Raw genomic sequence first — 24915 nt, forward strand, 5'->3', positions numbered from 1 at the left:
ACCAACAAAGTAGAACCACTATGTCAGTAAGAGATTTCTTGCACAGTGTAGACAGCTTCATTGATTATAAAGGGAGTTTTCGCAAGAGTGCAGCTTTGCATTACTGTGCGTTCACACCGGACGCGAATAGTAGGGCTGGGAATCGCTGGGTACTTCACGATACGATACGATATGCGATACATTGTTCACGATACCGATAATATCACGATATGACGATAATCGACATATTATCAGTAATAACTCACAATATATCTTTTGCAAAGCCAGACATCCCAAGTCTCCCGGAAGTTCCGGGAGTCTCCCGCATAATGATAGCGTCTCCCTGATGCCCGCAAATTAGTTCAAATCTCCCGGAATCTAGAGCGCGCATGCGAGACAGAACAGCCTACTGCGCGCATATACATAGCACGGCAGAGAGGGAGAGAGCGAGAGACTTTGCGTGTGTGCCTCATGAAAGCTAGTCAAATCCAGTCAACTCAGATAATGAATAGAGCGTTTTATAACGGCTTTTAAGATCGATACTTGGCAAGAGCGCATCGAGAATCGATCGCGGGAGTAAATATCGTGAGATATCGCCATATCGATATTTTGGCGCACCCCTAGCGAATAGCGTGTCAAATTCGCGTCTACCGCGTCTAGTTTGACGCTTGACCACTTTGTGTTAATTCGCGTGTCAATGGCGAAATCCGGAGGCGAAAGTTTCGAAACCCGTTGGCGGCCATCTTTTTAGATGTTTATCGAGCATTAGCATTAGCATTATTCGAGAGAGTCACCGCTCGTATATGCTCTGGAAAGCAGAAACAGCTGCGTAGGGGACATCGTCGCTGTACTCGGGTCCACCAGACCCTCCGGAGGGTTTCAGGAGTTTCACAATTTGCTCCAGGAGCTAGGTTTGGTGGACCTAACGGTGAGGACGCTGACGAGGACAGCGTAGGCCGTGTAAAGCCTCGGCCTCGAGTGGTCTATGCCTGTCGAGCCCGCGCTCTACATCCCAGCGCGAGGTTCACCCTCGCCCGCATCCACCTAATCTGTCATTTATTTTTGTTTTGATAATAAATGGAGCCAGCCTCCAAAAGTGAAACCTGTCCTGTGATTTTTATTTATTTATTATATATTAAGTGTTTGTTGTTTTTACATTAAAATAATAATGTTTCACATAATCTAAAATAGATATGGAATAAATAGCATTCAATACAAAATGAGTACTATCTCTCATTTATTAAAATCGAGTTTTTATGTGAAAGATTTGCTTTGTTGTGCATTAGAACCACACCAGACATTTTAGTAATATTACAAAATAATTGATTAAAATAACAAACTTTCACTTCACCACGTGACTGCAGCAAGCAGGCTCCTGATTGGTTAACGCGGCGCGAATTGACGCAGAAGTTCACATTTTTCAACTCGGGCGGCAGACACGAATTCGAGTCAAACGCGTGAATGCACAAATAGCACTAACTAAATCATTCGCGCATAACGTGCTTCCGCGCCAGACGCTTCAATTCGCGCCATTCGCGCGAACTTGACGCGCGAATGAGGCGTATTCGCGTCTACCACGCCGCGCTCTACAGGATTTTTTTTACGCGCGTAACGCGTCTTTGCATTGACTTAACATTGAAATCACTCGCGCCTGACCCGCTATTCGCGTCCAGTGTGAACGCACCATTAGCCTGGTTAAAACCAGACCATTCTCAGTTGTAATGGTCTTAGAGTTATGGTCTGGCAAAGCGTCATAGACGAATCATTTCCAGAGGGGCGTCACCAACGGACGTCGCGGATAGACCTAAAACCAATCAGAGCGATGAAGGAGATGGCGTATGCAGAGCGGCGGAGAAACATCTCCGAGTGTTGTTCTTTGCTCGGTTTTTAACAAAAAGGAAATGTTCAAATCGCTTAAAACAGACGCGATAGCTGATTCGATCGAGTGATGTTCGACGGCGGCATCCATCTTTGTAATGTAGGCTACAAAATCTGCTTTAAAATCCCAGCGCTGTCGTCATCGTGTAAAGCCCGCCCCAACGTTTCTGATTGGTGCCTCGATTTCGACGGATTGGAAATGGGCTTGAATGAGCTCTTTGCCAGACTAACTTTCAGAGCAAATCTAAATTTGCCAGAAGTTGTCTGGGTTAATTCCCAGGCTAGCTTTGCATACTTCGCGTTGTAATTTGCTTCAATGATCATGCCAGATCATCTTTGCTCGTTTTCTGTGGATAAATCTATATTTTCCATGCTGATACACATTGCTGGATTTACAACTGTAGTTACACGTGCGATTGAATCAGATTGACCGTGATAACCATAGAAATGGATGGAACAAAACAATCTGATAGTGTATGACATATGACCTGTCTTTTTATTCAAAACAGTTGCTCAATGACTTTTTACATATACTTTTACAGATTTTTTTTTTTATAGACAGTTCTAAGGACTTTATTTTATGATATGTCCTGCCATTTCATGAATAAATAGGATAAGTTAATATTATAAACTGCCTCTTTGGTTTTGTTGTCAGTAATGGGCTCGCAGTTCACATGGGTAACCAAAACTTGTTTGTGTGGATGGCCTTGTTCATCTACCATCACTGAATACCTTTTTTGACCCAGGAAAAACCCAGAGAGAGAGCAAGCATCAAAAGACATAGCCTATTTCCCAAACTAAGTGGCTACATAATAGTGCTCCTTGAAGCATAATGACTAGAAATAAAACTAAACATGCACAGACTCCGAGGCACCCAAACCCTATATCTTCTAAATGTGAATGCATAAGAATTGAAACAAGCCCTTAAAGAAATTCACAAACCCTTAACAAATGCAGTTTCCTGCTCCATCTCGAATGTGTGTTCAGGGTATAATTTTACTCGCAGACATAATGAGTCAATAAAATGCATTGTGGTATGAGCAGTATTCCACCATGACAATAAAACCTTAGCAGCCAGACAGAGTAAATAACAATAAAACATTTCTACCCGTGACTAAAGGACACAGCATTCCCGTTTGACTTTAACTATTCAACCACAGCCAAACCTTGGAATCAAGGTCTAAATCCCAGTAATTGACCGTTAGGGGTTGCGAAATAGCAACACCTAGCCTACCCCTTTTTTTAACTATTCCTAGCAGCCCTGAAGGCATTAACAAGAACCAAACTAGTGTGCTCACTTCCATTAATGGGCACCATGCTAAGGTGATCAGTTGTGGGGTAAAATTTCACTAGGTTTCTCATTAAAATGACATTTGAAAAGCTCTGACTTGACTGATTTAAACTATTCCATTTCCTGCATGGTGCTTTTTTCCACCTCACCGCAGAAAGCCATGCAGCTTGTCAAGGCTTTGTTTCCCAAAGGTAGACTGTATTTTAGCACCAGCTGTGCTGTCATCAACCCGTCTTCAGCAAGAAAAGGGCTGTTATGCTCTTATTCGTGATATTGTGTTCTTTGAGCTTTCTAGTTTTAAAAATCACTTAGTAATCTGAAGAAAAAAAAAAAAGAATATATGGATCCTGTTAAAATTAAGGAGAATAGATCCATACAGGAATTTCTCAGGAGACAGTTGCTTGCTTACAGATAAAACCGTTTCAGAGATACCGAACAGAAGGAAAGTCTTACTGCACCACAGGAGGCAAACAAAAACAGTGATGTCAAAATGTGAAAATAGCAAGTGAAGGTGAAATTCTGGCACTATTATGGCCAAATCTACCCTCTGTTCTATAGTTCTTGCATTATTTTGTCTCCTTACTGCTTTTCTGTCTTTTAAAAAGATTCATTCTGGCGGTCTGCAAAATTGACCATTGTCAATTAGCCTACATCTTGTTCTCTGAGAATTAACATTCAAGCCAGTGGTCTTTCCAATAAATTAAAGGGTTAGTTCACCCAAAAATCAAAATCCTGTCAGTAATTATTCACCCTCATGTTGTTCCAACCTCGTAAGACTTTCGTTCATCTTCGGAACACAAATAAAGATATTTTTGATTAAATCTGAGAGCTGGATCACTCCTCCATAGGCTTCTTAAGGGATCGAAACTGGCCGGCCCAAAAGTTATGAAAGACATCGTTAAAATAGTCTGAGTGACTACAGTGGCTCAATCTTAAGTTTATCAAGCGACGAGAATACTTTTTGTGCGCAAAAAAACAAACAAAAATAACGACTTTATTCAACTAATCATTTCCTTCTCTGTTCGGCCGTGATATTTCACGTAGTGAAACTGCGCAAAGCTTCTGTGTTGTACGTCATGCATCACACACATGACCAGCGTCGGCCAATAGTGAGCCTACGTGTGACGTGCAACCTAGAAGCTTTGCGCTATATCACTACGTGAAATATCACGGCCGAACAGAGAAGGAAATGATTAGTTGAATAAAGTCGTTATTTTTGTTTGTTTTTTGCGCACAAAAAGTATTCTCGTCGCTTGATAAACTTAAGATTGAGCCACTGTAGTCACTCGGACTATTTTAACTATGTCTTTCATAACTTTTGGCCCGGCCAGTTTCGATCCCTTAAGACGCCTATGGAGGAGTGATCCAGCTCTCAGATTTAATCAAAAATAACTTAATTTAGGGTGAGAAATAAAGGGTGAGATATAGGAAGAGGGGGTCATTAGTAAAACTGGTGAAAAGGCCCATATAAAATGTCACAGAACTTTAAAAGATTACAAATTTTCCCATTGTCACCTTTACTCTATTACATTTATTTCCTAAGGAGATCAAGTTAAAAAAGAAAAAGTGTATATTTATAAATATATGCATTCTTCAAGCAAAACGGCTTATTTCTTTAAATTGGAAGAGTATTTGTGCACCAAGTATAGGACGTTGGCTAAAAGAAATGGTAACAAATATGTCAATGGAAAAGATGACTTATATTTTAAGGCACAAATATAACATTTTTGATGGAGTTTGGGGACCTTTCAGATCATTCTTAAAATGTGGTAGACTTGGAAAGGTGTTAATAAAAGACTAAGAAAAGAGGAGGTATAGAATAGCAATGTAAAATACTGAGGCTTTCTTTTTTTTTCATTCTTGTTTTCTGTTACATGCAATTGTATATTTTTATGTGTTTAGTTTTAAAAGCAAAAACAATAATAAAAAAATATTGGTCAAAAAAAAGATTACAAATTTATCAAATATAACAGACAAACAAAAAAAACTCCTGGATGAATAATGAAAAAAACAAACAATATTATAAATAAATATTTAAATAAAATATAAAAAATAAAATAGCCTCCATTCCTCGTCCCTCAAACCCCTATTTTGTACCATTTCTGCTCTACTTTGTCTAACATATTGGCTGTTTGTATGCATTGCCACTATTCTACATGATTAATAAAATTGTAATCTTCAAGTCATCTAGTCATGCCAATAAAGTTCTAGTCATGCCAATAAAGCTTTTCCAATTTTTGTTCTGACTTTAAGAGAGACAGATAGGGAAAGACGTGGACACCATTTAGATTGTTCTTGGGTTCGTCTAAATGAAAGATCAATTCCCCTCAGCAGTTCAAGTCTTTTCAGGTGGATGAATGAATTACACTTCACTGAGATAAATGGGGATAGTGTTACTTTGTACCTCCGTAGATTCTCAGCCGCAAACGCAAGTTCCACTTTTGTGCAGCAGATCCTTTGAGACAGAGCATGCTTGATACTCTCTTAGATTGTCTTAAGAAGCTCCCGTTCTCTTTGTGGATCAAAGGTTCTCCCCTAAGGCATGACTGGAAAGGAGGGTGGCCACAGATAGATGATGAAATCATTCAGCCCACTTACCCTGCATTGATTTTAGTGCACATGCAACATTCCTAGTTAGAAAAGTCATTGGTCATCTAATGATGATAAAGATGATTTAATACAGTGGTTCTCAACTGGTTTTGCCACAGCAAGCTAAACAGAGGCTCGACATGGTGCCAAAACAATATTGTAGATGCATTGACATTATACAAATAAAAAGTTAAAATGTAGTTCTATGGTTAGCTGCATTTTATCGTTAGCATTTATCATGGTTTAGACCATTGTTTCTCCTGCTGTCATCAGAACAGATCAGAGACCCGAGAGACCCATTTGGGGGTAGTGACCCACCAGTTCATAACAAAAAAGTAAAGAAAGGACAAACTTCACAGTAAAAAAATAAAGAAAAAAAATAACTTTGTACTAATGATTTTTTGTTTTCTTGAGGGAAATGTATACTGATTAAAAAAGGGAAGAAGATTGGTTCTTAACCCTTTCCCTGCCATTGACAGAATTTTCCGACAATCCATGTTTTTACTGTTATACGGTAGGGGGCGCTGTTACACATTTTCTGAAAGAGTACAGAATCTACGGATCAAAACAAAGGCGAAGAAGAAGAAGCCGTAACAAGCGATGGAAGCATTGCTTACGCACATGTAAGCTAACGCGATCATAAACATTAAACGGCATATAAAATTGAAAATGCCCAACGTTACCGAATGAAATGTTGACCGACGAAAAGGTATAGGATTGTCAACACTTGCATTACTTGCAACACCCGTCATTGAAAATGTATTACACATTGCTGCCATATGTGTGCTTGTTTATTAAATATTTTGTCTACTTGCATTATGCTTGAACGTAGTCATAAGCTTGTAACACTCTTAGCGCTAGTTACGCATGTAACTGTGGTTCTGTGAATTCTGGATGACCGCCAGAGGCAGTGTAAACACTATGGATTATCGCAGCGCCAGCTAGATAGGTCGAGAGAATATACCAACAAAGTCACGTGGCGTGACGTATGCTGAGCCCTGGAGGGTAAAGCTACAGTAGCTCAGCACTCTACCTCGGTACGCCTTTCTCGCGCATTCCGAGTGACAGAGAACTCTGGCGGTCATCCAGAATTCACAGAACCACAGTTACATGCGTAACTAGCGTTCTGTTTCATTCTTACTGACCGCCAGAGGCAGTGTAAACACTATGGATGACACATACCAACATAGTCATGAGGAATGCCACCCACCTGATGAAATTAAGGCTGTTCCAGAAGAACCGCAGAACTAACGGCATGATGAGCAGCAACGTTGACCTTATAAAACCGGGCAAACGTGCATGGAGAAGCCCAGGTAGCAGCAGTGCAGATATCCACCAGGGAAACTCCTCTAAAAACAGCCCATGAAGATGAAATGGCCCTAGTGGAATGGCAAGTTAGTCTCCAGGGCAGTGGTCTCCCTGCCGCCTTGTAAGCCAGCGTAATGGTCTCCACTATCCAGTTCGACAACCTCTGTTTCGACACTGGAGCACCTTTCTTCACACCACCATGGCAGACAAATAACTGGTCTGACCGTCTAAATTGAACAGTAGAGTTCACATAACACTTCAAGGCCCGAACAGGACACAAGAGTTGGGCACTTGAATCGGACCCTGAAGAAGTCTGAAAGGAGGCCAGTTCAATATGCTGATTTATGAACTGAGGAAGAAGGACCTTCGGAAGAAAAGAAGGATTGGGTCGTAGAACCACCCCGGAGCCATCCGGTAACCAACGCAAGCACAGTTCACTAACAGACAACGCGTGCAACTCACTGACTCGTTTCGCAGTAGCAATAGCTAACAAAAAAGAAGTCTTCAAGGACAACCATTTAATGTCAACATTTTGCAAGGGCTCAAACTGGGGTGAGCACAGGAATGCAAGTACGAGTGACAAATCCCACACAGGAAAATGAGGATTCCGAGCAGGGTTCAGACGGCGTGCGCCCTTCAGAAAACTGCAGACAAGACGGTGAGAGCCAAGAGAAGAGCCACCAACTGGAACATGATATGCAGAAATTGCAGCAACGTACACTTTCAACGTGGAAGCTGCTTTTCCTTCCTCCAGTAAACGTTGAAGAAAACTTAAGACACGCGGAATGTCGCATGTTGCAGGATCGAGCCCCCGTTCCTTACACCATGCAGAAAAAAGCTTCCAACGGGAAGCATAAATCTGTCGTGTGGAAGAAGCCCTAGCATTAGAGATTGTGTGAATAACAGCAGGGTCACAATGCTCCAGGGAAGGATTTAACCCAATGGCCAGACCCAAAGCTGCAGACGAGCCGGGTCCGGGTGCCAGACACTGGCCTCCAACTGGGAGAGGAGGTCCTTCCTGGGGGGAAGCTTCCATGGATTGCCTGTCAGAAGTCTCAGCAACAAAGGAAACCACGGTCTGGCTGGCCATCGTGGTGCCACGAGTAACACTCTGTGCTTGCACAGGGAGATCCTGTGCAACGTCTCCCATAACAGAGGGGTAGGTGGAAACGCATAAAGCAGGCAGTTCGGCCATTCGTGAGACAGCGCATCCTGGCCCAGGGGGCTCGACACTTCTGTCCTTGCGAACCATAAGCGACAGTGGGTGGTCATCTCTGAAGCAAAAAGATCCACCTCTGCTCTTCCAAATCGTAGCCAGATCTCCTGCACTACATCTGGATGAAGCCTCCATTCTCCTGGATGTACTTGATCCCTGGAAAGAGCATCTGCTGTCTGGTTGCACACTCCTGGAATATGAGCTGCCCTCAGTGAAGCGAGTCGTGGCTGACACCATGTCAGGATCTCGTGAGTCAACCATAGAGACCTGCGGGATCTCGTGCCGCCCTGGTGGTTCAGATGGAACACTGTTGAGGTATTGTCTGACCGAACAAGAACATGGCGGCCTGCCAGAACCGGCATGAAGTACTTTAGAGCCAAGAACACTGCCCTGAGTTCTAGCAGGTTGATATGTTCCGCGGCCTGGATCGGAGTCCAGCGCCCGGAAATACCCCTCCGATTCCACGTTGCCCCCCATCCTGTGAGGGAAGCGTCTGTCGTGACCAACTCCCGACGAGAGGGAACAACACCCAGGGGCACTCCTGCCTTCAGAAACTCTAACTGTCTCCACCGCCTCAACGCACATATGCAACGGTGAGAAATTATAACCAGTTGATGACGATGTCTGGTGGGATCTAGCCGCAAACTGTTGTTCCATAACTGGAGTGGTCTGAGATGGAGTAAACCCAGGGGGATCACAACTGTAGCCGCTGTTAACATCCCTATCAGTCGTAGGACCACCTCGTACTGCAAAGACACACCCGGACGAAAGCGAGCCAAAAGTTGTAGAATGTTTGTCACACGTTCCTGAGATAGGGAGGCAGACATTAGGCAGGAATTCAGGGTCATTCCTATGAACGTAGTGGTCTGTGATGGAATCAAACGGCTCTTTTTCTTGTTCACAGAAAACCCCAGCTTCTGCACATGTCTCAAGAGCAGTCTGGAGTCTTGTACGGCCTGCTGCTCTGTGGGGGCACAGAGAAGCCAGTCGTCCAAATAAGGAAGAATACGGATACCTCTCATCCAAAGAGGAGACAGAGCTGCGCTCACACACCTTGTGAAGACGCGAGGAGCAAGGGAAAGGCCGAAGGGTAGCACTTTGAACTGGTATGCTTGATTCAGGAAACTGAAACGTAGAAACTTTCTGTGATGTACAGCAATTGGGACGTGAAAGTATGCATCTTTCAGATCGACACTTACAAACCAATCGTCTGCTGTCACAGACCGGAGAACATCGGCTGTGCGCAGCATTCGGAAGGGAAGGACCTTCAGGAACAAATTCAGAAGCCTTAAATCGAGAATTGGGCGGAAACCACCGTCCTTCTTTGGAACAAGAAAATAAGTTGAATAGAACCCGTCTCTCTGAACGAGGGGGTGGACCTTTTCTATGGCTCCCTTCTCTAACAGTGAACAGATTTCCAGAGAGAGAGCCACTGCGCGAACCGCGTCTCTGACAATCGTAGGAACAATTCTTGAAAATCTGGGAGGCCGGCGCCGAAACTGTAGAGTATATCCCCTGCTCAGAGTCGCCAACACCCAGGGGTCTGCTGTGTTGGATCTCCAGTACTCCAGTTGCTCTACAGAAAAATGATCGACCGCCGGCCTGACTGTCTCAGGCTTTACGTGTGCGATTTTTAGTGGTCGCGGGGGGACGCTGACGGGGCCCTCCCGGAAACTGTCGATGAGGTGGGCGAAAAACTCTCGCATCTTCAGGAACACGAGGTCTTTGAGGGGGCTGTGACTGAGGTGTAGCGTGCCGGCGGAAACGCTGCTCCGATGCGGCATAGTGATGTCGGGTCTGAACCGCTGGCATCCTAAAGGTAGGGTTGCGCTGCACCTGTGTCAGCTGACGAGTGGCTTCAGACAGCTTTACCCGCTTTTCCAACAGTTCCGGAACATTTGGACCAAAGATATGCCCGGGAACAAAAGGAAGATCTCTCAAGGTTTTCTTACAGTCCTCCGGCAGTCGTGCTTGGGCAAGCCACACTTGGCGGCGGGCTGCCAGAAGCGTGGCTGTAAGACTACCCAGCTCGCGGGTCACATGGCCTGTCGCCAACAGAGCAGTTTGCAGAAATTGTGAAATAGAGGGATCTGCATTTGCAGGTTCCAGCGTACTGGTGGCAGCAAGAAGTAACTGGCAGATCGTGTTTTCTGCTCGAGTAATGTAGGCAACAGACTCGTATGCCTTTTTTAGCAAGGAATCCGTACGACCGCATTGAGCACTGGGGCATCGCACATTCCCTCGTAGAGCCTCATCAGGAGAGACCACCAAAGCTGCCACAGGCTGCTCTATTTCCGGAGCACGACCCACCCCGATAGAATCTGCTTCAGCCATAGATGCTAGCGTTCGAGCAATCTTTGAGCGCCGCTTAGGTGGACCAGAACCAGTGAGAGCATTTGAGAATTCAGCCACAAAATCCTTACATGGTGGCATGGCAAAAGAAGTTGCAGCTGTGGTCTGTCTGAAAAACACATTAGTTTGTGCAGATTGGACAGGTGACTCATCAAGTCCTAGACGAGCAGCTGCCATTCGAAGCACAGCCAAAGTGTCATCGGAGGAGGACTGGGCTTGTCCAGACGACTGAACTGACCCCCCACTAGAGCCCTCTGCTGCTGGGTAACCAGTGAAAACAGCCTGAGGTGATGGTTGTGTAGCAACATCCATAGGATCCCCATGATCGTGAAAAAAGGAATCTGAAGCACTTGTAGAAAGCACATCAAACTCTGAACGATGAGAAAAACAAGGGGAATCAAGAGACTCTTCCCCAGCTCCCTGGTTTTGAACATTCTCATCCTCCTGTGTCATCCTCACAGGTGTAGCAGATGTGACCGGCTGAAGTGAGTGAAGCAGGCGTTTCAGCTCTGCCATCTCTGAAGAAAGCACCGACACCGTCATAGAAAGTGAACCTTTCTCAACATGTGAATGTTCATCATCTCGCGATTTGGCCTTCTTAGCTGGGAGGGGAGCACCAGCTGCCGCCGACGCCCTGCGCTTCCGAGTGCGCGAAGGGGCTACATCTAACTGCCCTAGTTTCACTGTAGAATTAGGGTCTAACTCGGCAAGACGGAGCCGTCGTTCCGACATAGGCAAAAGGCTGCAGTGCATGCACGGGTCCGTGAGAGCCTCTCGCAGATGTTGAACACCCAAACACGACGGGCAGATGTCATGACCGTCGTCAGGGAGAAGATTATTAGGGCACAGCTTACAAGTCAGTGGAAAACCAGTGGCTATCGAGCTGTGAGCCATAGTTACTCGCTAATAACACCCTCGGATAGTACCGTAAGGTTAAGTTAAGCGGGATGAAAAAATAATAAAAATAAAATAAAACGATTACCTCGGGTGAACCGACAGGTAATACCAACAAAAATTTTATGAAAAAAGATAAGAAGTGTCTAAAATGGCCGGCGGATTGAACCGAGGGACAAAAAGTGTTACATGGATACGAGGAAAAAACACTCTAAGTAACGTTAGATAACTTATGTCAACGGGAGACCGTTAACTCATAGCGCGGCAAACACAAGCCACCGGATTGCACCGAGAGGCACAGAGTGTTACCGACGAAGCAATATGAAAAAACAAAACTCACCAAGTGCCGTTAATTTAAATCCAAATCCTTGAAAAAATCCAAATCCTTGAAAGAGCGTAGACACGCGCTGTCACAGCTTGTGAGGACGAATCTCGCTGCTCTTGTAAGCTGCACTTGACAGCGCGTCACTCAACCAATACAACCTATCTCAACTAGGCGAGAAAGCGAAAGAGGTAGAGTGCTGAGCTACTGTAGCTTTACCCTCCAGGGCTCAGCATACGTCACGCCACGTGACTTTGTTGGTATATTCTCTCGACCTATCTAGCTGGCGCTGCGATAATCCATAGTGTTTACACTGCCTCTGGCGGTCAGTAAGAATGAAACAGAACTCCATTTATCAAATTTTACTAAGTTTAAGACCACAGATTTTTTTCAACAAAAAAAAAAGTTACAAAAAAGTTTGCAGATTCCAACTGGATCTGGTTAGCCTTCAAAGATAATGTGATGTAGAATACAGATGCACTACAAGATCTTCTTATTGCTCATCATATAAAAACCATAAGTGAAAAAAACTACAGTCTTTGAGTGCAGAGATTTGTTTTATGCCAAACTGTGGAACTTATGACAATTCAGGCAGTGTACGGTTTTCCCAGCCATGTTTTTGTGTCAGCTTACACTTCTTGCGTTCTTCCATGTGGACAATGACCACAGCAGGATTCCCCCTCAGTGAGAGCACAGAATTGTGGGTCAGATTTCAGTCTCACATCCCTGCCAGCAACACTGTTACAAATTAAAGTCTCCTTGTGCTAGAAAAACAGACAAAACATTTTTGTGCTTCCTAACTGTGCTTCCTATAAAATCCTGCACAACAATTGATATTGAAGGCACAAAGAATTTGCATCAGTCAGAGTGATTGTGAAAATGAATGCAGAGTGGAAAGTGAAAATCAATCTTTTTATTCAAACATGTTTATATGTTTGAATGCGAATCAGCCACAGTGAATAAATCAAAACTAGCCTTGTCAAATGTTCATGAGTCATTTTGAATAAATAAATCTTCACTACCAGTAAAGAGATTCATTCCGACCTGGTTCAGTTGTGATTCCAATCTTTTTCAAATGTGCTTGTCAGTTGAAACACTATTAGCCCTTTTTGCAGTTGCATTAGTGTTCTTATTGGCACTCTGCAAATTACCTGCATCCTCATGACACCTGATTAGGCAAACATGACTAAAGCATTACATGCACTTTCTTGTTTGCATTCTGCCAGGAACATAAATGCAAGCTTCCAGGAGTGCAGTAAAGAAAAGACAGAGCCAAATGCTTTATGGCGTGCACACATACAAAGCAAAGGAGTGAAAGAATTGCCAACAGACAGCCCTTATAAACCATGCTTCAATAAACCACTTCCTCCCCCCCATCTCCCCTTCACCCCCTTTGACTCACCAAACCGGGGGAAAAAAATCAGCATTTATGGCCCAGTTCCTGTTTTGGACTGCTGCTCACAAGCCTCCCTCCACCCCCTCCCTCCCTTCATTCTGTCCCTCCCTCCCTCCCTCTTCCGCTCCTTTCATCCCAGCATAGGAGGCAGTCTGGAGTTTCATGGCTACAGAGCCCTTTGTGCATCACCTATACAAGGTGGTATAATTTCTGCAGCGTCGTAAAACAATTACAGGGCCGTTCATGCAGCCTTGCTAGTGCTAACTATACCGCCTTGTGCTGAAAGCACCGCTGTTGTCAAAGGTCGTATCTTAAGAAATCATTGGAAAGGCTAATCCGTTATATGGCACACACACACACACACACACACACACACACACACACACACACACACACACACACACACACACACACACACACACACACACACACACACACACACACACACACACACACACACACACACACACACACACACACACACACACACACACACACACACACACACACACACACACACACACACACACACACACACACACACACACACACACACACACACACACACACACACACACACACACACACACACACACACACACACACACACACAGATTGGAACTAGATTCGGTGATTCGCTGAAAATGCTAATTTGTGAAAGATTCTCAAGAGTACACAAATGATTATGGCAGCTATAATATGAGTATGGATGCTGTAATACTACAGTTCTGGAGTAAATATATACACATGGTCACCGTTATTTTGCCATGCTCCTGGGCCAACGTATTTTGTTGATCCTGGAACAGCATTCCGGTCCAAATATTTAGTCCTAACCCTATCCCTTCCCCTAAACCGAACCCTACCCATAAGTTATCCCTAAAATCAAAGGGGAAATGATGGTGAACAACACTGATGTAGAAGCACCTAACCCTGGTTGTAAGCCTAAACTTGTCCCTCAAATCTGATTGGTTGATTTGAACGTTGTTTCAGGATCAACAAAGATGTTGATCCAGGAACATACCTGGTGAAATCACATTTACCATACACACACACACACACACACACACACACACACATATTCAGATTAAGTGCAATAACTGAAGGGTAACGGCATTATAAATAATGACCTAGATATTCACAATGTGCCTTACTGTGCATTCAAGATATTCAAAATGGTCCATTTTTTTTACAAGCCACAAACATGTGACATGTTAAACGGGTCATGCCTTCACAGTTTAATGATATGTGCATGGTTAAAAGATCACTGCGAGTTCCTTTGCTGGGAAGAGATTTGACAGTCAGGCATGATGGGAAAAAGAAATGTGTGACACTCACACTCCCAATTGGCAGAATTTATTCCACATGTAGGGAGAGACATATCATCATGCAATTCAGCCAGAGAGACCCAATTATTTTAGCTGTGTGTGTGTGTGTGTGTGTGTGTGTGTGTGTTGTCGAACAAGAAAATGACATGATTGCAAGATGCTCACAGCTCACTATGCCAGAAATGAAATCACAGTTAATGACTGCTCATAAAATGTACAATCATTTCAAAAGATTACATTATAAGAATGCAACCACGCATGGAGAGATACTCACAAGGTCTCTGTGGAAACCTGTTAAATGTAATGCACAAAGAGGCAGTTGTACTTCCAAAACTGACTTTTTTATCCAACAAATTGAGGTAGACAGCTAAGCAATTCACTGAGAATTGAAATGGACGGTTTCATAAATTCAGCAACTAACTTGAAGACGATGCTTTGGGACAGAACCCACCATTCAGAAATACTTATCCATGTGTATACAAGTTGCTTCATTAATTTAGCGGTCACGTTATTCATACAACCTCTAATGCACAAACTTTGACACATCAGTGTTGTTTCTTGGCTTCATTGGGTGTTTCAGGTCTTTCAACAACAGACAGTCTTCCAGGTGACCTGATCGAGGTTAATCAAGACTCGGCCTGTGCCCAAGTGGCATTTTGTGGACACCCCTTTTCAAACACAGCTACGCATCTTAATGCTAATCTCCTTGTGCCAGTTATTCCCAGCATTCCTTAAGCCTGGCTGAGGAAATGACCTGCAAATCAAACCTCTACTGGCATGCATCTGGTTTTCCACCCACTCCAGCAGTCCCTCATACTTCTACCACTTTCTCTCTTGCGTCTCTTCCATTCTCTCCTCCCAAAGCACAGTCAGCTCCAGTAGGATGAGCTGTTTTGTAGACTCAGAGACCTGGATGATGTCCGGTCTAAGCGTGGACTGGTTGATGTGTGCTGGAATTTCAGCTGCCTATCCTCATCCAGTCTCATGCAGTGCCAATGCTGTCACAAGTTAATCATCATCACCACCAACACTTGAGCATGTCAAGTGTCAAACATATACATTAGGGACAGTAGTGCTCTGGCTCTCCAAGACAAAAAGGCACTCTCCCAATTTTGCCCCAACGTCTACAATTTCATAAATCATACTTTGTCAGAATAAAAATCCTACGCTCCTCAATTTCACTCTGCAGGGAGTCACTTCATCTCTCCTTCCATGGATGGATCGTTCCCATCAAGGGGAAAGAAGCCTGGCAAGCGCACAGAAGAGTAGGGGCGGAAACGAAGGCAGCCCCCACTGACATCTAAGCCATACCTTGCCTGAGGAGGGCTTAAACTCTGTGGTTTCAATGCATATGCACGATAAGACACTAACACAACCCCTTACTCCTGCTCGGGCCGAGTCAATGAGCGGGGAACAAAGTTGAAAGGCTTACAGAAGTTTCAGGAAAAGATGCCCACAGGCAAACATGTTGACCTGCTCATTATAGGCCCACAAGAAAGAAGAGCCGAGTGGCACTGACGAATGATGCATCAGCGTCAAAAACGTTACAGAGATCGAATAGCACTAAATATGGTCAATGACTTTTGGAACGCATCTAAAGAATGATTTCATTCCACTCTTGGTCATTTAAAGTAATACTTTGCTCATCGCTGGTTATTCCAAACCCATGTGACTTTGTCTTCTGTGAAACACAGGAGAAATGCATGTACTGGCCTCTTCTTTTCTTCATGCAGTTACAATACTAGAGTATCAAAGAAACAAAGCACTGTAAAAGTGGTCTGTACCCCTCATTCACTGAAAACTTTGACATCTGCTCTAGCTTATCTCGGCACGTTCATGAGAACTAAATGTCCAATTAGAGAACGAATCGTTCTTTTTAATCATTAATCTGGTTGACAGATTGATGGCCGGTTTAATCAGGATGTTATCCAGTACGCGTCTAGAAGTCGTCCTGGTTGGTTTAGCTGTATTTAACGACTTTTGATGAGGTTGACAGACACTGGTTCCTTTGACCGTCCGTCAAGTCATCATTAGCGGGGAAACGAGCTCTTGCGAGTAGGTAACACCCAAGCAACAGTAGATGAAGATTGGATTGGGCGATAAGACGATAACGATATTATTGCGATATAATTTTTTCCGATAAAACGACATCAGGAGTCAGATAAATGTTCGATCATTTTTATGCGCCAAAAGCGGAACGAAACAGCACTACTCATTTGAACCGTGCCACACGGACCATTTAGCCCAGGGGTCTCAAACTCAACTTAACTGGGGGCCGCTGGAGGTAGAGTCTGGGTCAGGCTGGGCCGCATCAAGTATTCCACAAAAATAGTATTCAAGTATTCCAAAAAAGGAGCACAACTGATCCAATCTTCTCAATCTTTATTATTAACGTTTCTTCTGAACTGTTCCTCTGAATTTGAACATTCCTTTCTGTACATGATTGGTTCTTCATGAGCTGTCCTTCTGACAGTTGAAGTTCATTTTACAAACTTTCTTTGTCTATAACACATATTTGTAATATTTATATTTGCTTATGTCCTTTTTATTTTCTTTATACAACACATTAATGATATTGAATGTTTTTTTTGGAAGGCACATTTCCTTTTATTATATACTTAGAAAAACAATTATTGCTTTTGAAATACAAATATTTGTATTTATTGAATTCTTTCTACACATGCATAGTGTCTCAGGCAAATTACTGACTGCACAAATCAAAGCAAACCTTCTTATCAACCTGTTGGACACAAATTGCAAGCTCAAAATGATTATTCTCACATTGTTTTAGAGCAGGGTCTCTCTCCAACACGTCGCTCGCGAGCTACCAGTAGCTCGCGGCCTGATTGGTGGTAGCTCGACAAGGGGCCGTTCACATATCGCGCTCACATATTTTGCGCGCTCAAGTTCGTTATTTCAAATGTAGGTGCGCGTGCGCGGCAAGCGCGCTCATAATTGAAGTGACGCGCTCATTTTTTCCAGGCGCGCAGTATGTTTGTACTTCGCGGTTGTCTATGGCAACTATTGACAACAAACCCACCGTAAGGTAGCCCATTTAAAACGCGGCACACGCAACGACGGGCCGCACTAACATTACACTTTAATGTCAAGTAGGGGGCCACAAAATATCACCCCGCGGGCCGCAAATGGCCCGCGGGCCGCGAGTTTGAGACCCCTGATTTAGCCCCTGGTTCAAAGTGTTTCTCAATGAACATCAATTTATATCTGCATCCTAACTCAAGCTACTACTACTGTCAACTCAAGCTACTGTCAAATAGTATTTCTAAGAGACAAAACATGTAATATTATTTCATGACTTGAAACAACATCACCTGTTAAAACATGCAGAAACTAAGAAATTTAATTTTCTATTAAGATATTTATTTTGTTCAAATTAACACATTTTCCCTCAGACATTTTATCACAGAGACTGAAGGACTATTTTCTCCATTTAACACCAGAGAGCATAGATAAAGCTGTATGGGGCTTCTGCAGTAAAACAGAAGGATGGTGTTATTTTAAGCTCTTCCAGCAATTGGGCTCAAGTGTCCTGTCAAATCTAGAGAATTCAGAGACATACTGACATGGTCCACTGATGTAATGATGATACAATCTTGTTTTGTCATTCCCTATTTCCCTCAGCAATTAAAAAAAGGCTAAATAAACTCAGTAAATACAAAAATACATCACACACATTCTGCAGACCATCATGACCTATAGTGTGGGCAGTGGGTATATCTGAATGGGATGCCCAAATAACTGTCAGCCTATGTTTGTGTCCCTGGATAAAAGACTAGAAACACCAATGTTTTCTACCGAAAAATAGTGACTTGTCATGAACCAAAAGCCAGACATATATATTTTTGAGAGTATAACTGGCATAGATAGTGCAGGTGAAATGAAAGTCCATGTTCCACTCCATTTATTTGGGTTTGTTGCCCCCCTATTCCTGCGCTAGCACAAAATATCAGGTTTCCAAGGCTACACAGCATGCCTGCTAATCATGGCTGTTCGCTCCCTTTATCCAAGCCAAAAAAACACTTTTCATCTTTGTTTAAATGTCCAGGTACACATGCAATTGGGAAACATCCACAAAAGCACCGATCAAAAGACCTTAAAAGGGATAGTTTTAAATTCTGTCATCCCTTACACACCCTCATGTCACTCCAAACCAGTGAGACTTTTTCTTCACACAAAGGTGATATTTAAATGTCCATACAATAAGAGTCAATTATGTTGTTTTCCTTTCAGTTTCGAAATATCTTTTTTGTCTTTTATAGAATAAAAAAAAAAGTCAAGCTTGGAACAATAGGGTGATTTAGGGTGTGTTCACACTTGGCTGGTTTGGTTCGATTAAAACAAACTCTGGTGCGATTGCTTTGTTAGTGCGGTTCATTTTTTTTATAATTGAGCCATCCGAACCTTGGTGCACACCAAACAAGCGGACCGAGATCGCTTAATAGATTCCAAACGAAGGTGCGGTTCGACTGAAATATGAACGCAACACGGACCAAAGACATGTCAACGAACCAAAAACAGGACGCAATGTCACAAGATGCAACCCGAATGCTCAAGTCGATTTTTTACTCGTCATAGTTGCGATGTTGCCCATCACAGTTCGGGACAGGCATAAGAACCACGTCTCCTAGCAGCAGATCTTCGTTTGTGTGTGACGGAGGGATTCCTGCTGCTGTTTTCACACATTTTTTAAGCTCTTCGAGTTGTCAGCTGGTCAAAATACCGTCACATAGGCCTATAGGCTACGCACATAGAGCGAGCGCATTCATCCCAACACACACAGCATTGTTTTGGATGTTCGGTAAGTTCAGACGCAAAACATACGTGAAACATGCGTAATTTAATTAAACAGGTTGTGAACATCTCAATGCCTTTAACTTTAGGTTTGGCGTTAAAATGCCAAATGTGAACACGAAGCGGACAAGGACTAGATTTTTTAAACCAAGCGAACCGAAATACAAGTGTGAACAAGTTAAATGATGACAGAATCTTCTTTTTTTGGGTGAACTAACAAAGGCTTTTTGTCCAGCGACATCTATGAATGAAGGTGGATACTTTTCAAATGACTTACTGACTACCTGTGAGAAAGGCACAAGGAAGCACATAACCCCGTGAGAGACAGGGAGGCAACATGTGTAATCCACAACAGCTGTGAAAGGGGTAACGTCGAATACTACTGAGGCTTCAAACACAAAACAAAGGTGAGAGAGAAAAGGGACTTACTGCCTCTACTAGAGTAAAGAGTTTTGGCGAACTCAGCGAGTGTGTGAGCAGCTGTTCCTTTCGGGGCAGTATGGTGAGACTGTTGGTATTAAACTGTCAAACACAAGCCCGTCTGTGTGCAAGGTTTCCCTCTAACTTCCCCTCGGCTCGTCTCGACACCAGCTAACACTGATCAAAGCCCTGAGGAGGGAGAGGCGGGGGGGAGAAGGGGGTGGCGTAGCCTCCCGGGACCCCAAATAATAAGCCTGACTGTTTACCTTACAAGCGCACCATAAATTCTAAGTCTAAGAAAGCAGGTTTCTGTATCCATCCCCTCCACGGAGAGTCCTGTTGTGAATTATCTTCCGAGTACGCAGAAGGCCACATGGGGTGTTTGCTGACGTCTATTTTTCACGGCGTTGAAGAAAATGTAAATATTCAAAGTGTTTATTCACTGTTTTGGGTCTAATTAGGACCAGAATTTCACAAAAGTAGTCATTCGACATTCAAATTTCAAGGGAAATCCTGTTCCAAGCATCATTAACATGAAGTATGTACATCTATCTACATTAACTTAAGTGATTTAAACCCTCTTCCCCGAGTTCATTCTGAAGCAAACACTTTGTCGGTTCCATTATACACAAAGCTGCAGACCTCAGGAAGTACTTAGACTACTAATTCATCACAGCGCAAAAACATTTTAGGTATACTTCGAAGGTGGTGTTTGGTAGGGTCTCGAAAAGCTGGTGTCATAAGGCAGGATTTATTAGAGGTTAAGTATCCCCCTGCTGCTTTTGCATTTCATTTCAGCAGCCCCTGGAAGACATTTGCCAAAGCAAAGAGGAGAGGGGCTAGAAGTTCAAGCAAACCCACATTTAGTGTAGCTCTTGTCATCGAAGAGCTTCAGGAGCATGATTTCCAGTAGTTTCCAAATTAGGTCCAGCCCTTGATTAACAGTCGGTTTTAATGTTTTGAGAAAATAAATATAGCGGGGGAGATTTCACCGCACGCATAGACCCTGAGAGCTGATCTGAAGCACACATCCCCTTCAGAGCCTAAGTAAACAACAACTCTGTGGCATAAATCAAACCTGCGGCGGTGGACATAATATGAACCCTATAACGCAAAGGAATGAGGGAAATATTAGCATACGTTTGAAGCCATGCATCTTTAGCTGTCCACAGAAGCAACTTAAGTCCTTCTCTGCAATTTTACAATCTTTGTGGCTTGATTTCCCACCACAGCAATAAAACGGTCTTAGAAAGCTTCAAAATGTTAAATCAGAACAATTTAGCCACGGTACAGTTGTGTCGTGCGAGAATGCGTGCGACCGGGGGTTGACATTAACACCCGCCGACCGGGTTGAATTTTATATATAATATATACATTTTTCAATTGTAGTCTTTTAAAAAGGCATAGATTTTTCTTGTTTCATTTCTTGTTTCTCACTTGTTTCATTTGCTCCGGATTAATATTGTTGGTGTTACAGGGTTTGAATTTTGGCGTGGCAGTGCGCATAATTTTACTCATTCCTGTAGATGTTTTGCTCACACCCAAAGTGTCGCACATAAAGCCGCCTCTCAGTACTAAATTGAGTTATTTTTCGCTGCTTATTGCGCTTAAACAGTCAAATGCACACAAAATAATGTCAAAATGCCGGTCTTGGTGAGTAGTTTTCACGTAAACACAGTCAGTTATGTTTTAAGTGAAGGTCAACAGTTGTGAAAGAAAACGAACGTGTAACAGTATAATGATCCGTGCGTCAGGTCTTAAAGTGACAGCAGCCTAATAAACCTGCTGCCAAATTATGAGATATTAAAAATACCTATATAGCACGGCATCAATGTCAAAATTGTGGCTAGTGAAAATGTAAAGTGGCTAGTAACTTTGGAAAAGCAAAAGTTAATGGCAAACCCTGCACGCGAAGGTATATTTTTGTGACGTGCATGAAACATCCATTTATCTTTGTGATAACAACATGTACGCACAATTTGTGCAAAAAGCACCCCATTGCAATAGGGGGGAAATGGTTGGCTGGAACAAAGAAGATCTAACAACTGTTCTTAATAAAGTGCAAATGCTCACATGCGATCTGAATGGGGTGTAATGACAGTGACTTTCTCCAGCACTTACCACGTCACAGAAAACTCAGATTAAACACTTCGGGCAAGGAGAGGAAACCAGCAAATATTTTAATTAATTCCTTCCAAGGCTTTCATCAACCGCTACTCCTACATTCCTCCTTTCAGACCACCAGACGCTTTCTTTCATATTCTCTCTCTCTCTCTCTCTCACTCTCTCTCTCTCTCTCTCTCTCATCTCTCTCTCTCTCTCTCTCTCTCTCTCTCTCTCTCTCTCTCTCTCTCTCTCTCTCTCTCTCTCTCTCTCTCTCTCTCTCTCTCTCTCTCTCTCTCTCTCTCTCTCTTCTCTCTCTCTCTCTCTCTCTCTCTCTCTCTCTCTCTCTCTCTCTCTCTCTCTCTCTCTCTCTCTCTCTCTCTCTCTCTCTCTCTCTCTCTCTCGTTGTGAGTTACAGGGGTTGAAATCACTTTCATACATGACCACCAATACATGAGGTGATTGTAGAAATCATAAGACCATAAAAAACCGTTTGGAGGTAACAGTTTAATAAACTTAAAAGACATAACTGGTAATATCTGAATTGGTAGGTTCTCATGTTGGACAAATATCTGCATGTTTGACAATCAAGAAATACCATGTCTGACCAGACGGGGAGGGTCCATGCAGGACCCACAAAGACAGCACAGTATGGGAGAGTGTGTAGGACTACATTATTATTACCTGTATACCATTTTATGGAAATGTTCTCTCTCTCTCTCTCTCTCGTTGTGAGTTACAGGGTTGAAATCACTTTCATACATGACCACCAATACATGAGGTGATTGTAGAAATCATAAGACCATAAAAAACCGTTTGAGGTAACAGTTTAATAAACTTAAAAGACATAACTGGTAATATCTGAATTGGTAGGTTCTCATGTTGGACAAATATCTGCATGTTTGACAATCAAGAAATACCATGTCTGACCAGACGGGGAGGGTCCATGCAGGACCCACAAAGACAGCACAGTATGGGAGAGTGTGTAGGACTACATTATTATTACCTGTATACCATTTTATGGAAATGTTCTCTCTCTCTCTCTCTGTCGTTGTGAGTTACAGGGGTTGAAATCACTTTCATACATGACCACCAATACATGAGGTGATTGTAGAAATCATAAGAAAAAAAACCGTTTGGAGGTAACAGTTTAATAAACTTAAAAGACATAACTGGTAAGTATCTGAATTGGTAGGTTCTCATGTTGGACAAATATCTGCATGTTTGACAATCAAGAAATACCATGTCTGACCAGACGGGGAGGGTCCATGCAGGACCCACAAAGACAGCACAGTATGGGAGAGTGTGTAGGACTACATTATTATTACCTGTATACCATTTTATGGAAATGTTTAAAATGAATGAGGGTGTAGTGCGGCAATGGACTAGGGAATACAAATTTGAATATATGGATTTGGGTCTCATTTTTATTAAGATGGGACAAAAAACAACAACATTTTATTCAGTTTTCTCTGAACAAAATGTTCATTTAAAAACTGAGGCTGAACGTGTTCTTCTAAATGATACATACACTGTCAGAGATGAGCAAACCCTTAAATTTCCACAAGGATACAATATACAAGTCCGCTAACCAAAGGATCGAATTTAGTTATAATTCTACACTCTTAAAAATAAAGGTTCCAAAGGGGTTTTTGCAGCGATGCCATAGAAGGACCATATTTGGTTACCCAAAATAACCTTTCAGTGAACAGTTTTTAAAATAACCATGTTTTTCTTACTGAGAGGAACATTTTAATAATCTTAAAATAAACTTTTTCCCACTATAAAGAACCTTTTGTACAATGGAAAGGTTCCATGGATGTTAAAGGTTCTAAATGGAACCATCAATGCCAATAAAGAACCATTATTTTCTAAGAGTGTAGCGCATTTATCTGGAAACTTTTTAGAAGTAGTCGCGCAATCATTACTGCGTGTTGTCAATGGTATCAGAAAAAGACAAACAAACAAATTCACAATTGTTCAAGTAAACACATGAACGCAAAATATTTATTGCTAAAAATACTTATTTACGCATCCCTGATATCTAGCACTTTTTGTCCCTGCAGCGCTCCAGTAGACCAGCAGACAATCTCTGCATGCATCAAGGTGCATTCAGTCTGGATCACACACACCTTTCTGCCTTTCTTTTCAACAGAATCCACAAATTATAATAAACCGCTTCACATACCTCTTTTTGGTTTCGGGAAACTTTCGTGAAGATGAAACACGACTTTCTCCACAAAATGCTGAATGTTGCTGTGCTCTGGTCCGCGGACAAACACCATCCAGTCGTGCGTAAAACCTTCCACGGTGGGTTTCTTTCGGACCTGGGCACGATGACCGAGTTCCAGCTTCACCTGAACGGCACCCTAAAACACCCAAATGTTCACTTTATAATGATGTCGCCAATTATTAAGTATAAAAGGAACAGTCTGAGCGCGTGCGTGTTAAAACCACTCAATAGCCGCATAAAGGTAAAGCAAAATAATGGTCGATTCATAAGTTTCTGGTATGTTATTTAACCTTAACATACCAAAATGAATGATAGAAACACAGGACTGAATATTTGTAATTGAATGCCCTCCTTTTGTTTGAAATCTTTCAAGCGCATCACTTTTGCAGACATGCACTAATACACTGGAAACGCACGACTCCACTAGTTCTTCTGTACTTCAGTATTCCGATGGAAATATGTCTGGAAAAGCCTCATACGCGTCTAATCGCCTTTCCAAACCGGACGAAAACGAACAGAGGCACTGGAGGTCCAAAACACCGCACCGATATAACAGGTAAAGCCCTACTCACCGAACTGGCCATTGCTGAGGCCACGGGGTAATGCTATTTCATGGAGAATTTGGTTTAAATAAGGACACCGAGGACTGTAGACGCCCGATGGCGGACATGGTCTTTTAATTGAGCTCTCTGAGTTTTCAAAGGCTGAGGAGTAAAGTGAGACGCATGCGCGTGAGTGTCAGCGCGTGCTCTCGAGTCGCAGTCGGTGCGGTGCGCGAGACGAGCCAATGGCAGCGC

General features: G+C 42.9%; 1 protein-coding gene across 5 annotated transcripts in view; it reads right to left on the reverse strand.

The window, feature by feature from the left end:
- mllt3 (MLLT3 super elongation complex subunit) overlaps positions 1-24915 on the reverse strand; it is a 69338-nt gene that overhangs the window by 41902 nt on the left and 2521 nt on the right. Inside the window, exons 1-2 of one of the 5 annotated variants that reach the window (XM_056259274.1) lie at positions 24691-24847; positions 24074-24254 (exon numbers count right to left, since the gene is read on the reverse strand). In XM_056259274.1, coding sequence (XP_056115249.1) covers positions 24074-24254; positions 24691-24702 — 193 coding nt within the window. In that variant the 5' untranslated portion in view covers positions 24703-24847. Of the gene's footprint in view, positions 1-24073; positions 24255-24418; positions 24572-24690; positions 24848-24915 lie in introns of those variants that run through there. The other 4 variants (XM_056259273.1, XM_056259272.1, XM_056259276.1 and 1 more) reach the window with 4 other exon arrangements.

Source organism: Rhinichthys klamathensis, unplaced genomic scaffold (assembly GCF_029890125.1).
Source record: "Rhinichthys klamathensis goyatoka isolate OS25496 unplaced genomic scaffold, OSU_Roscu_1.1 h1tg000165l_1, whole genome shotgun sequence".
In the NCBI taxonomy this organism is placed as follows: domain Eukaryota; kingdom Metazoa; phylum Chordata; class Actinopteri; order Cypriniformes; family Leuciscidae; genus Rhinichthys; species Rhinichthys klamathensis.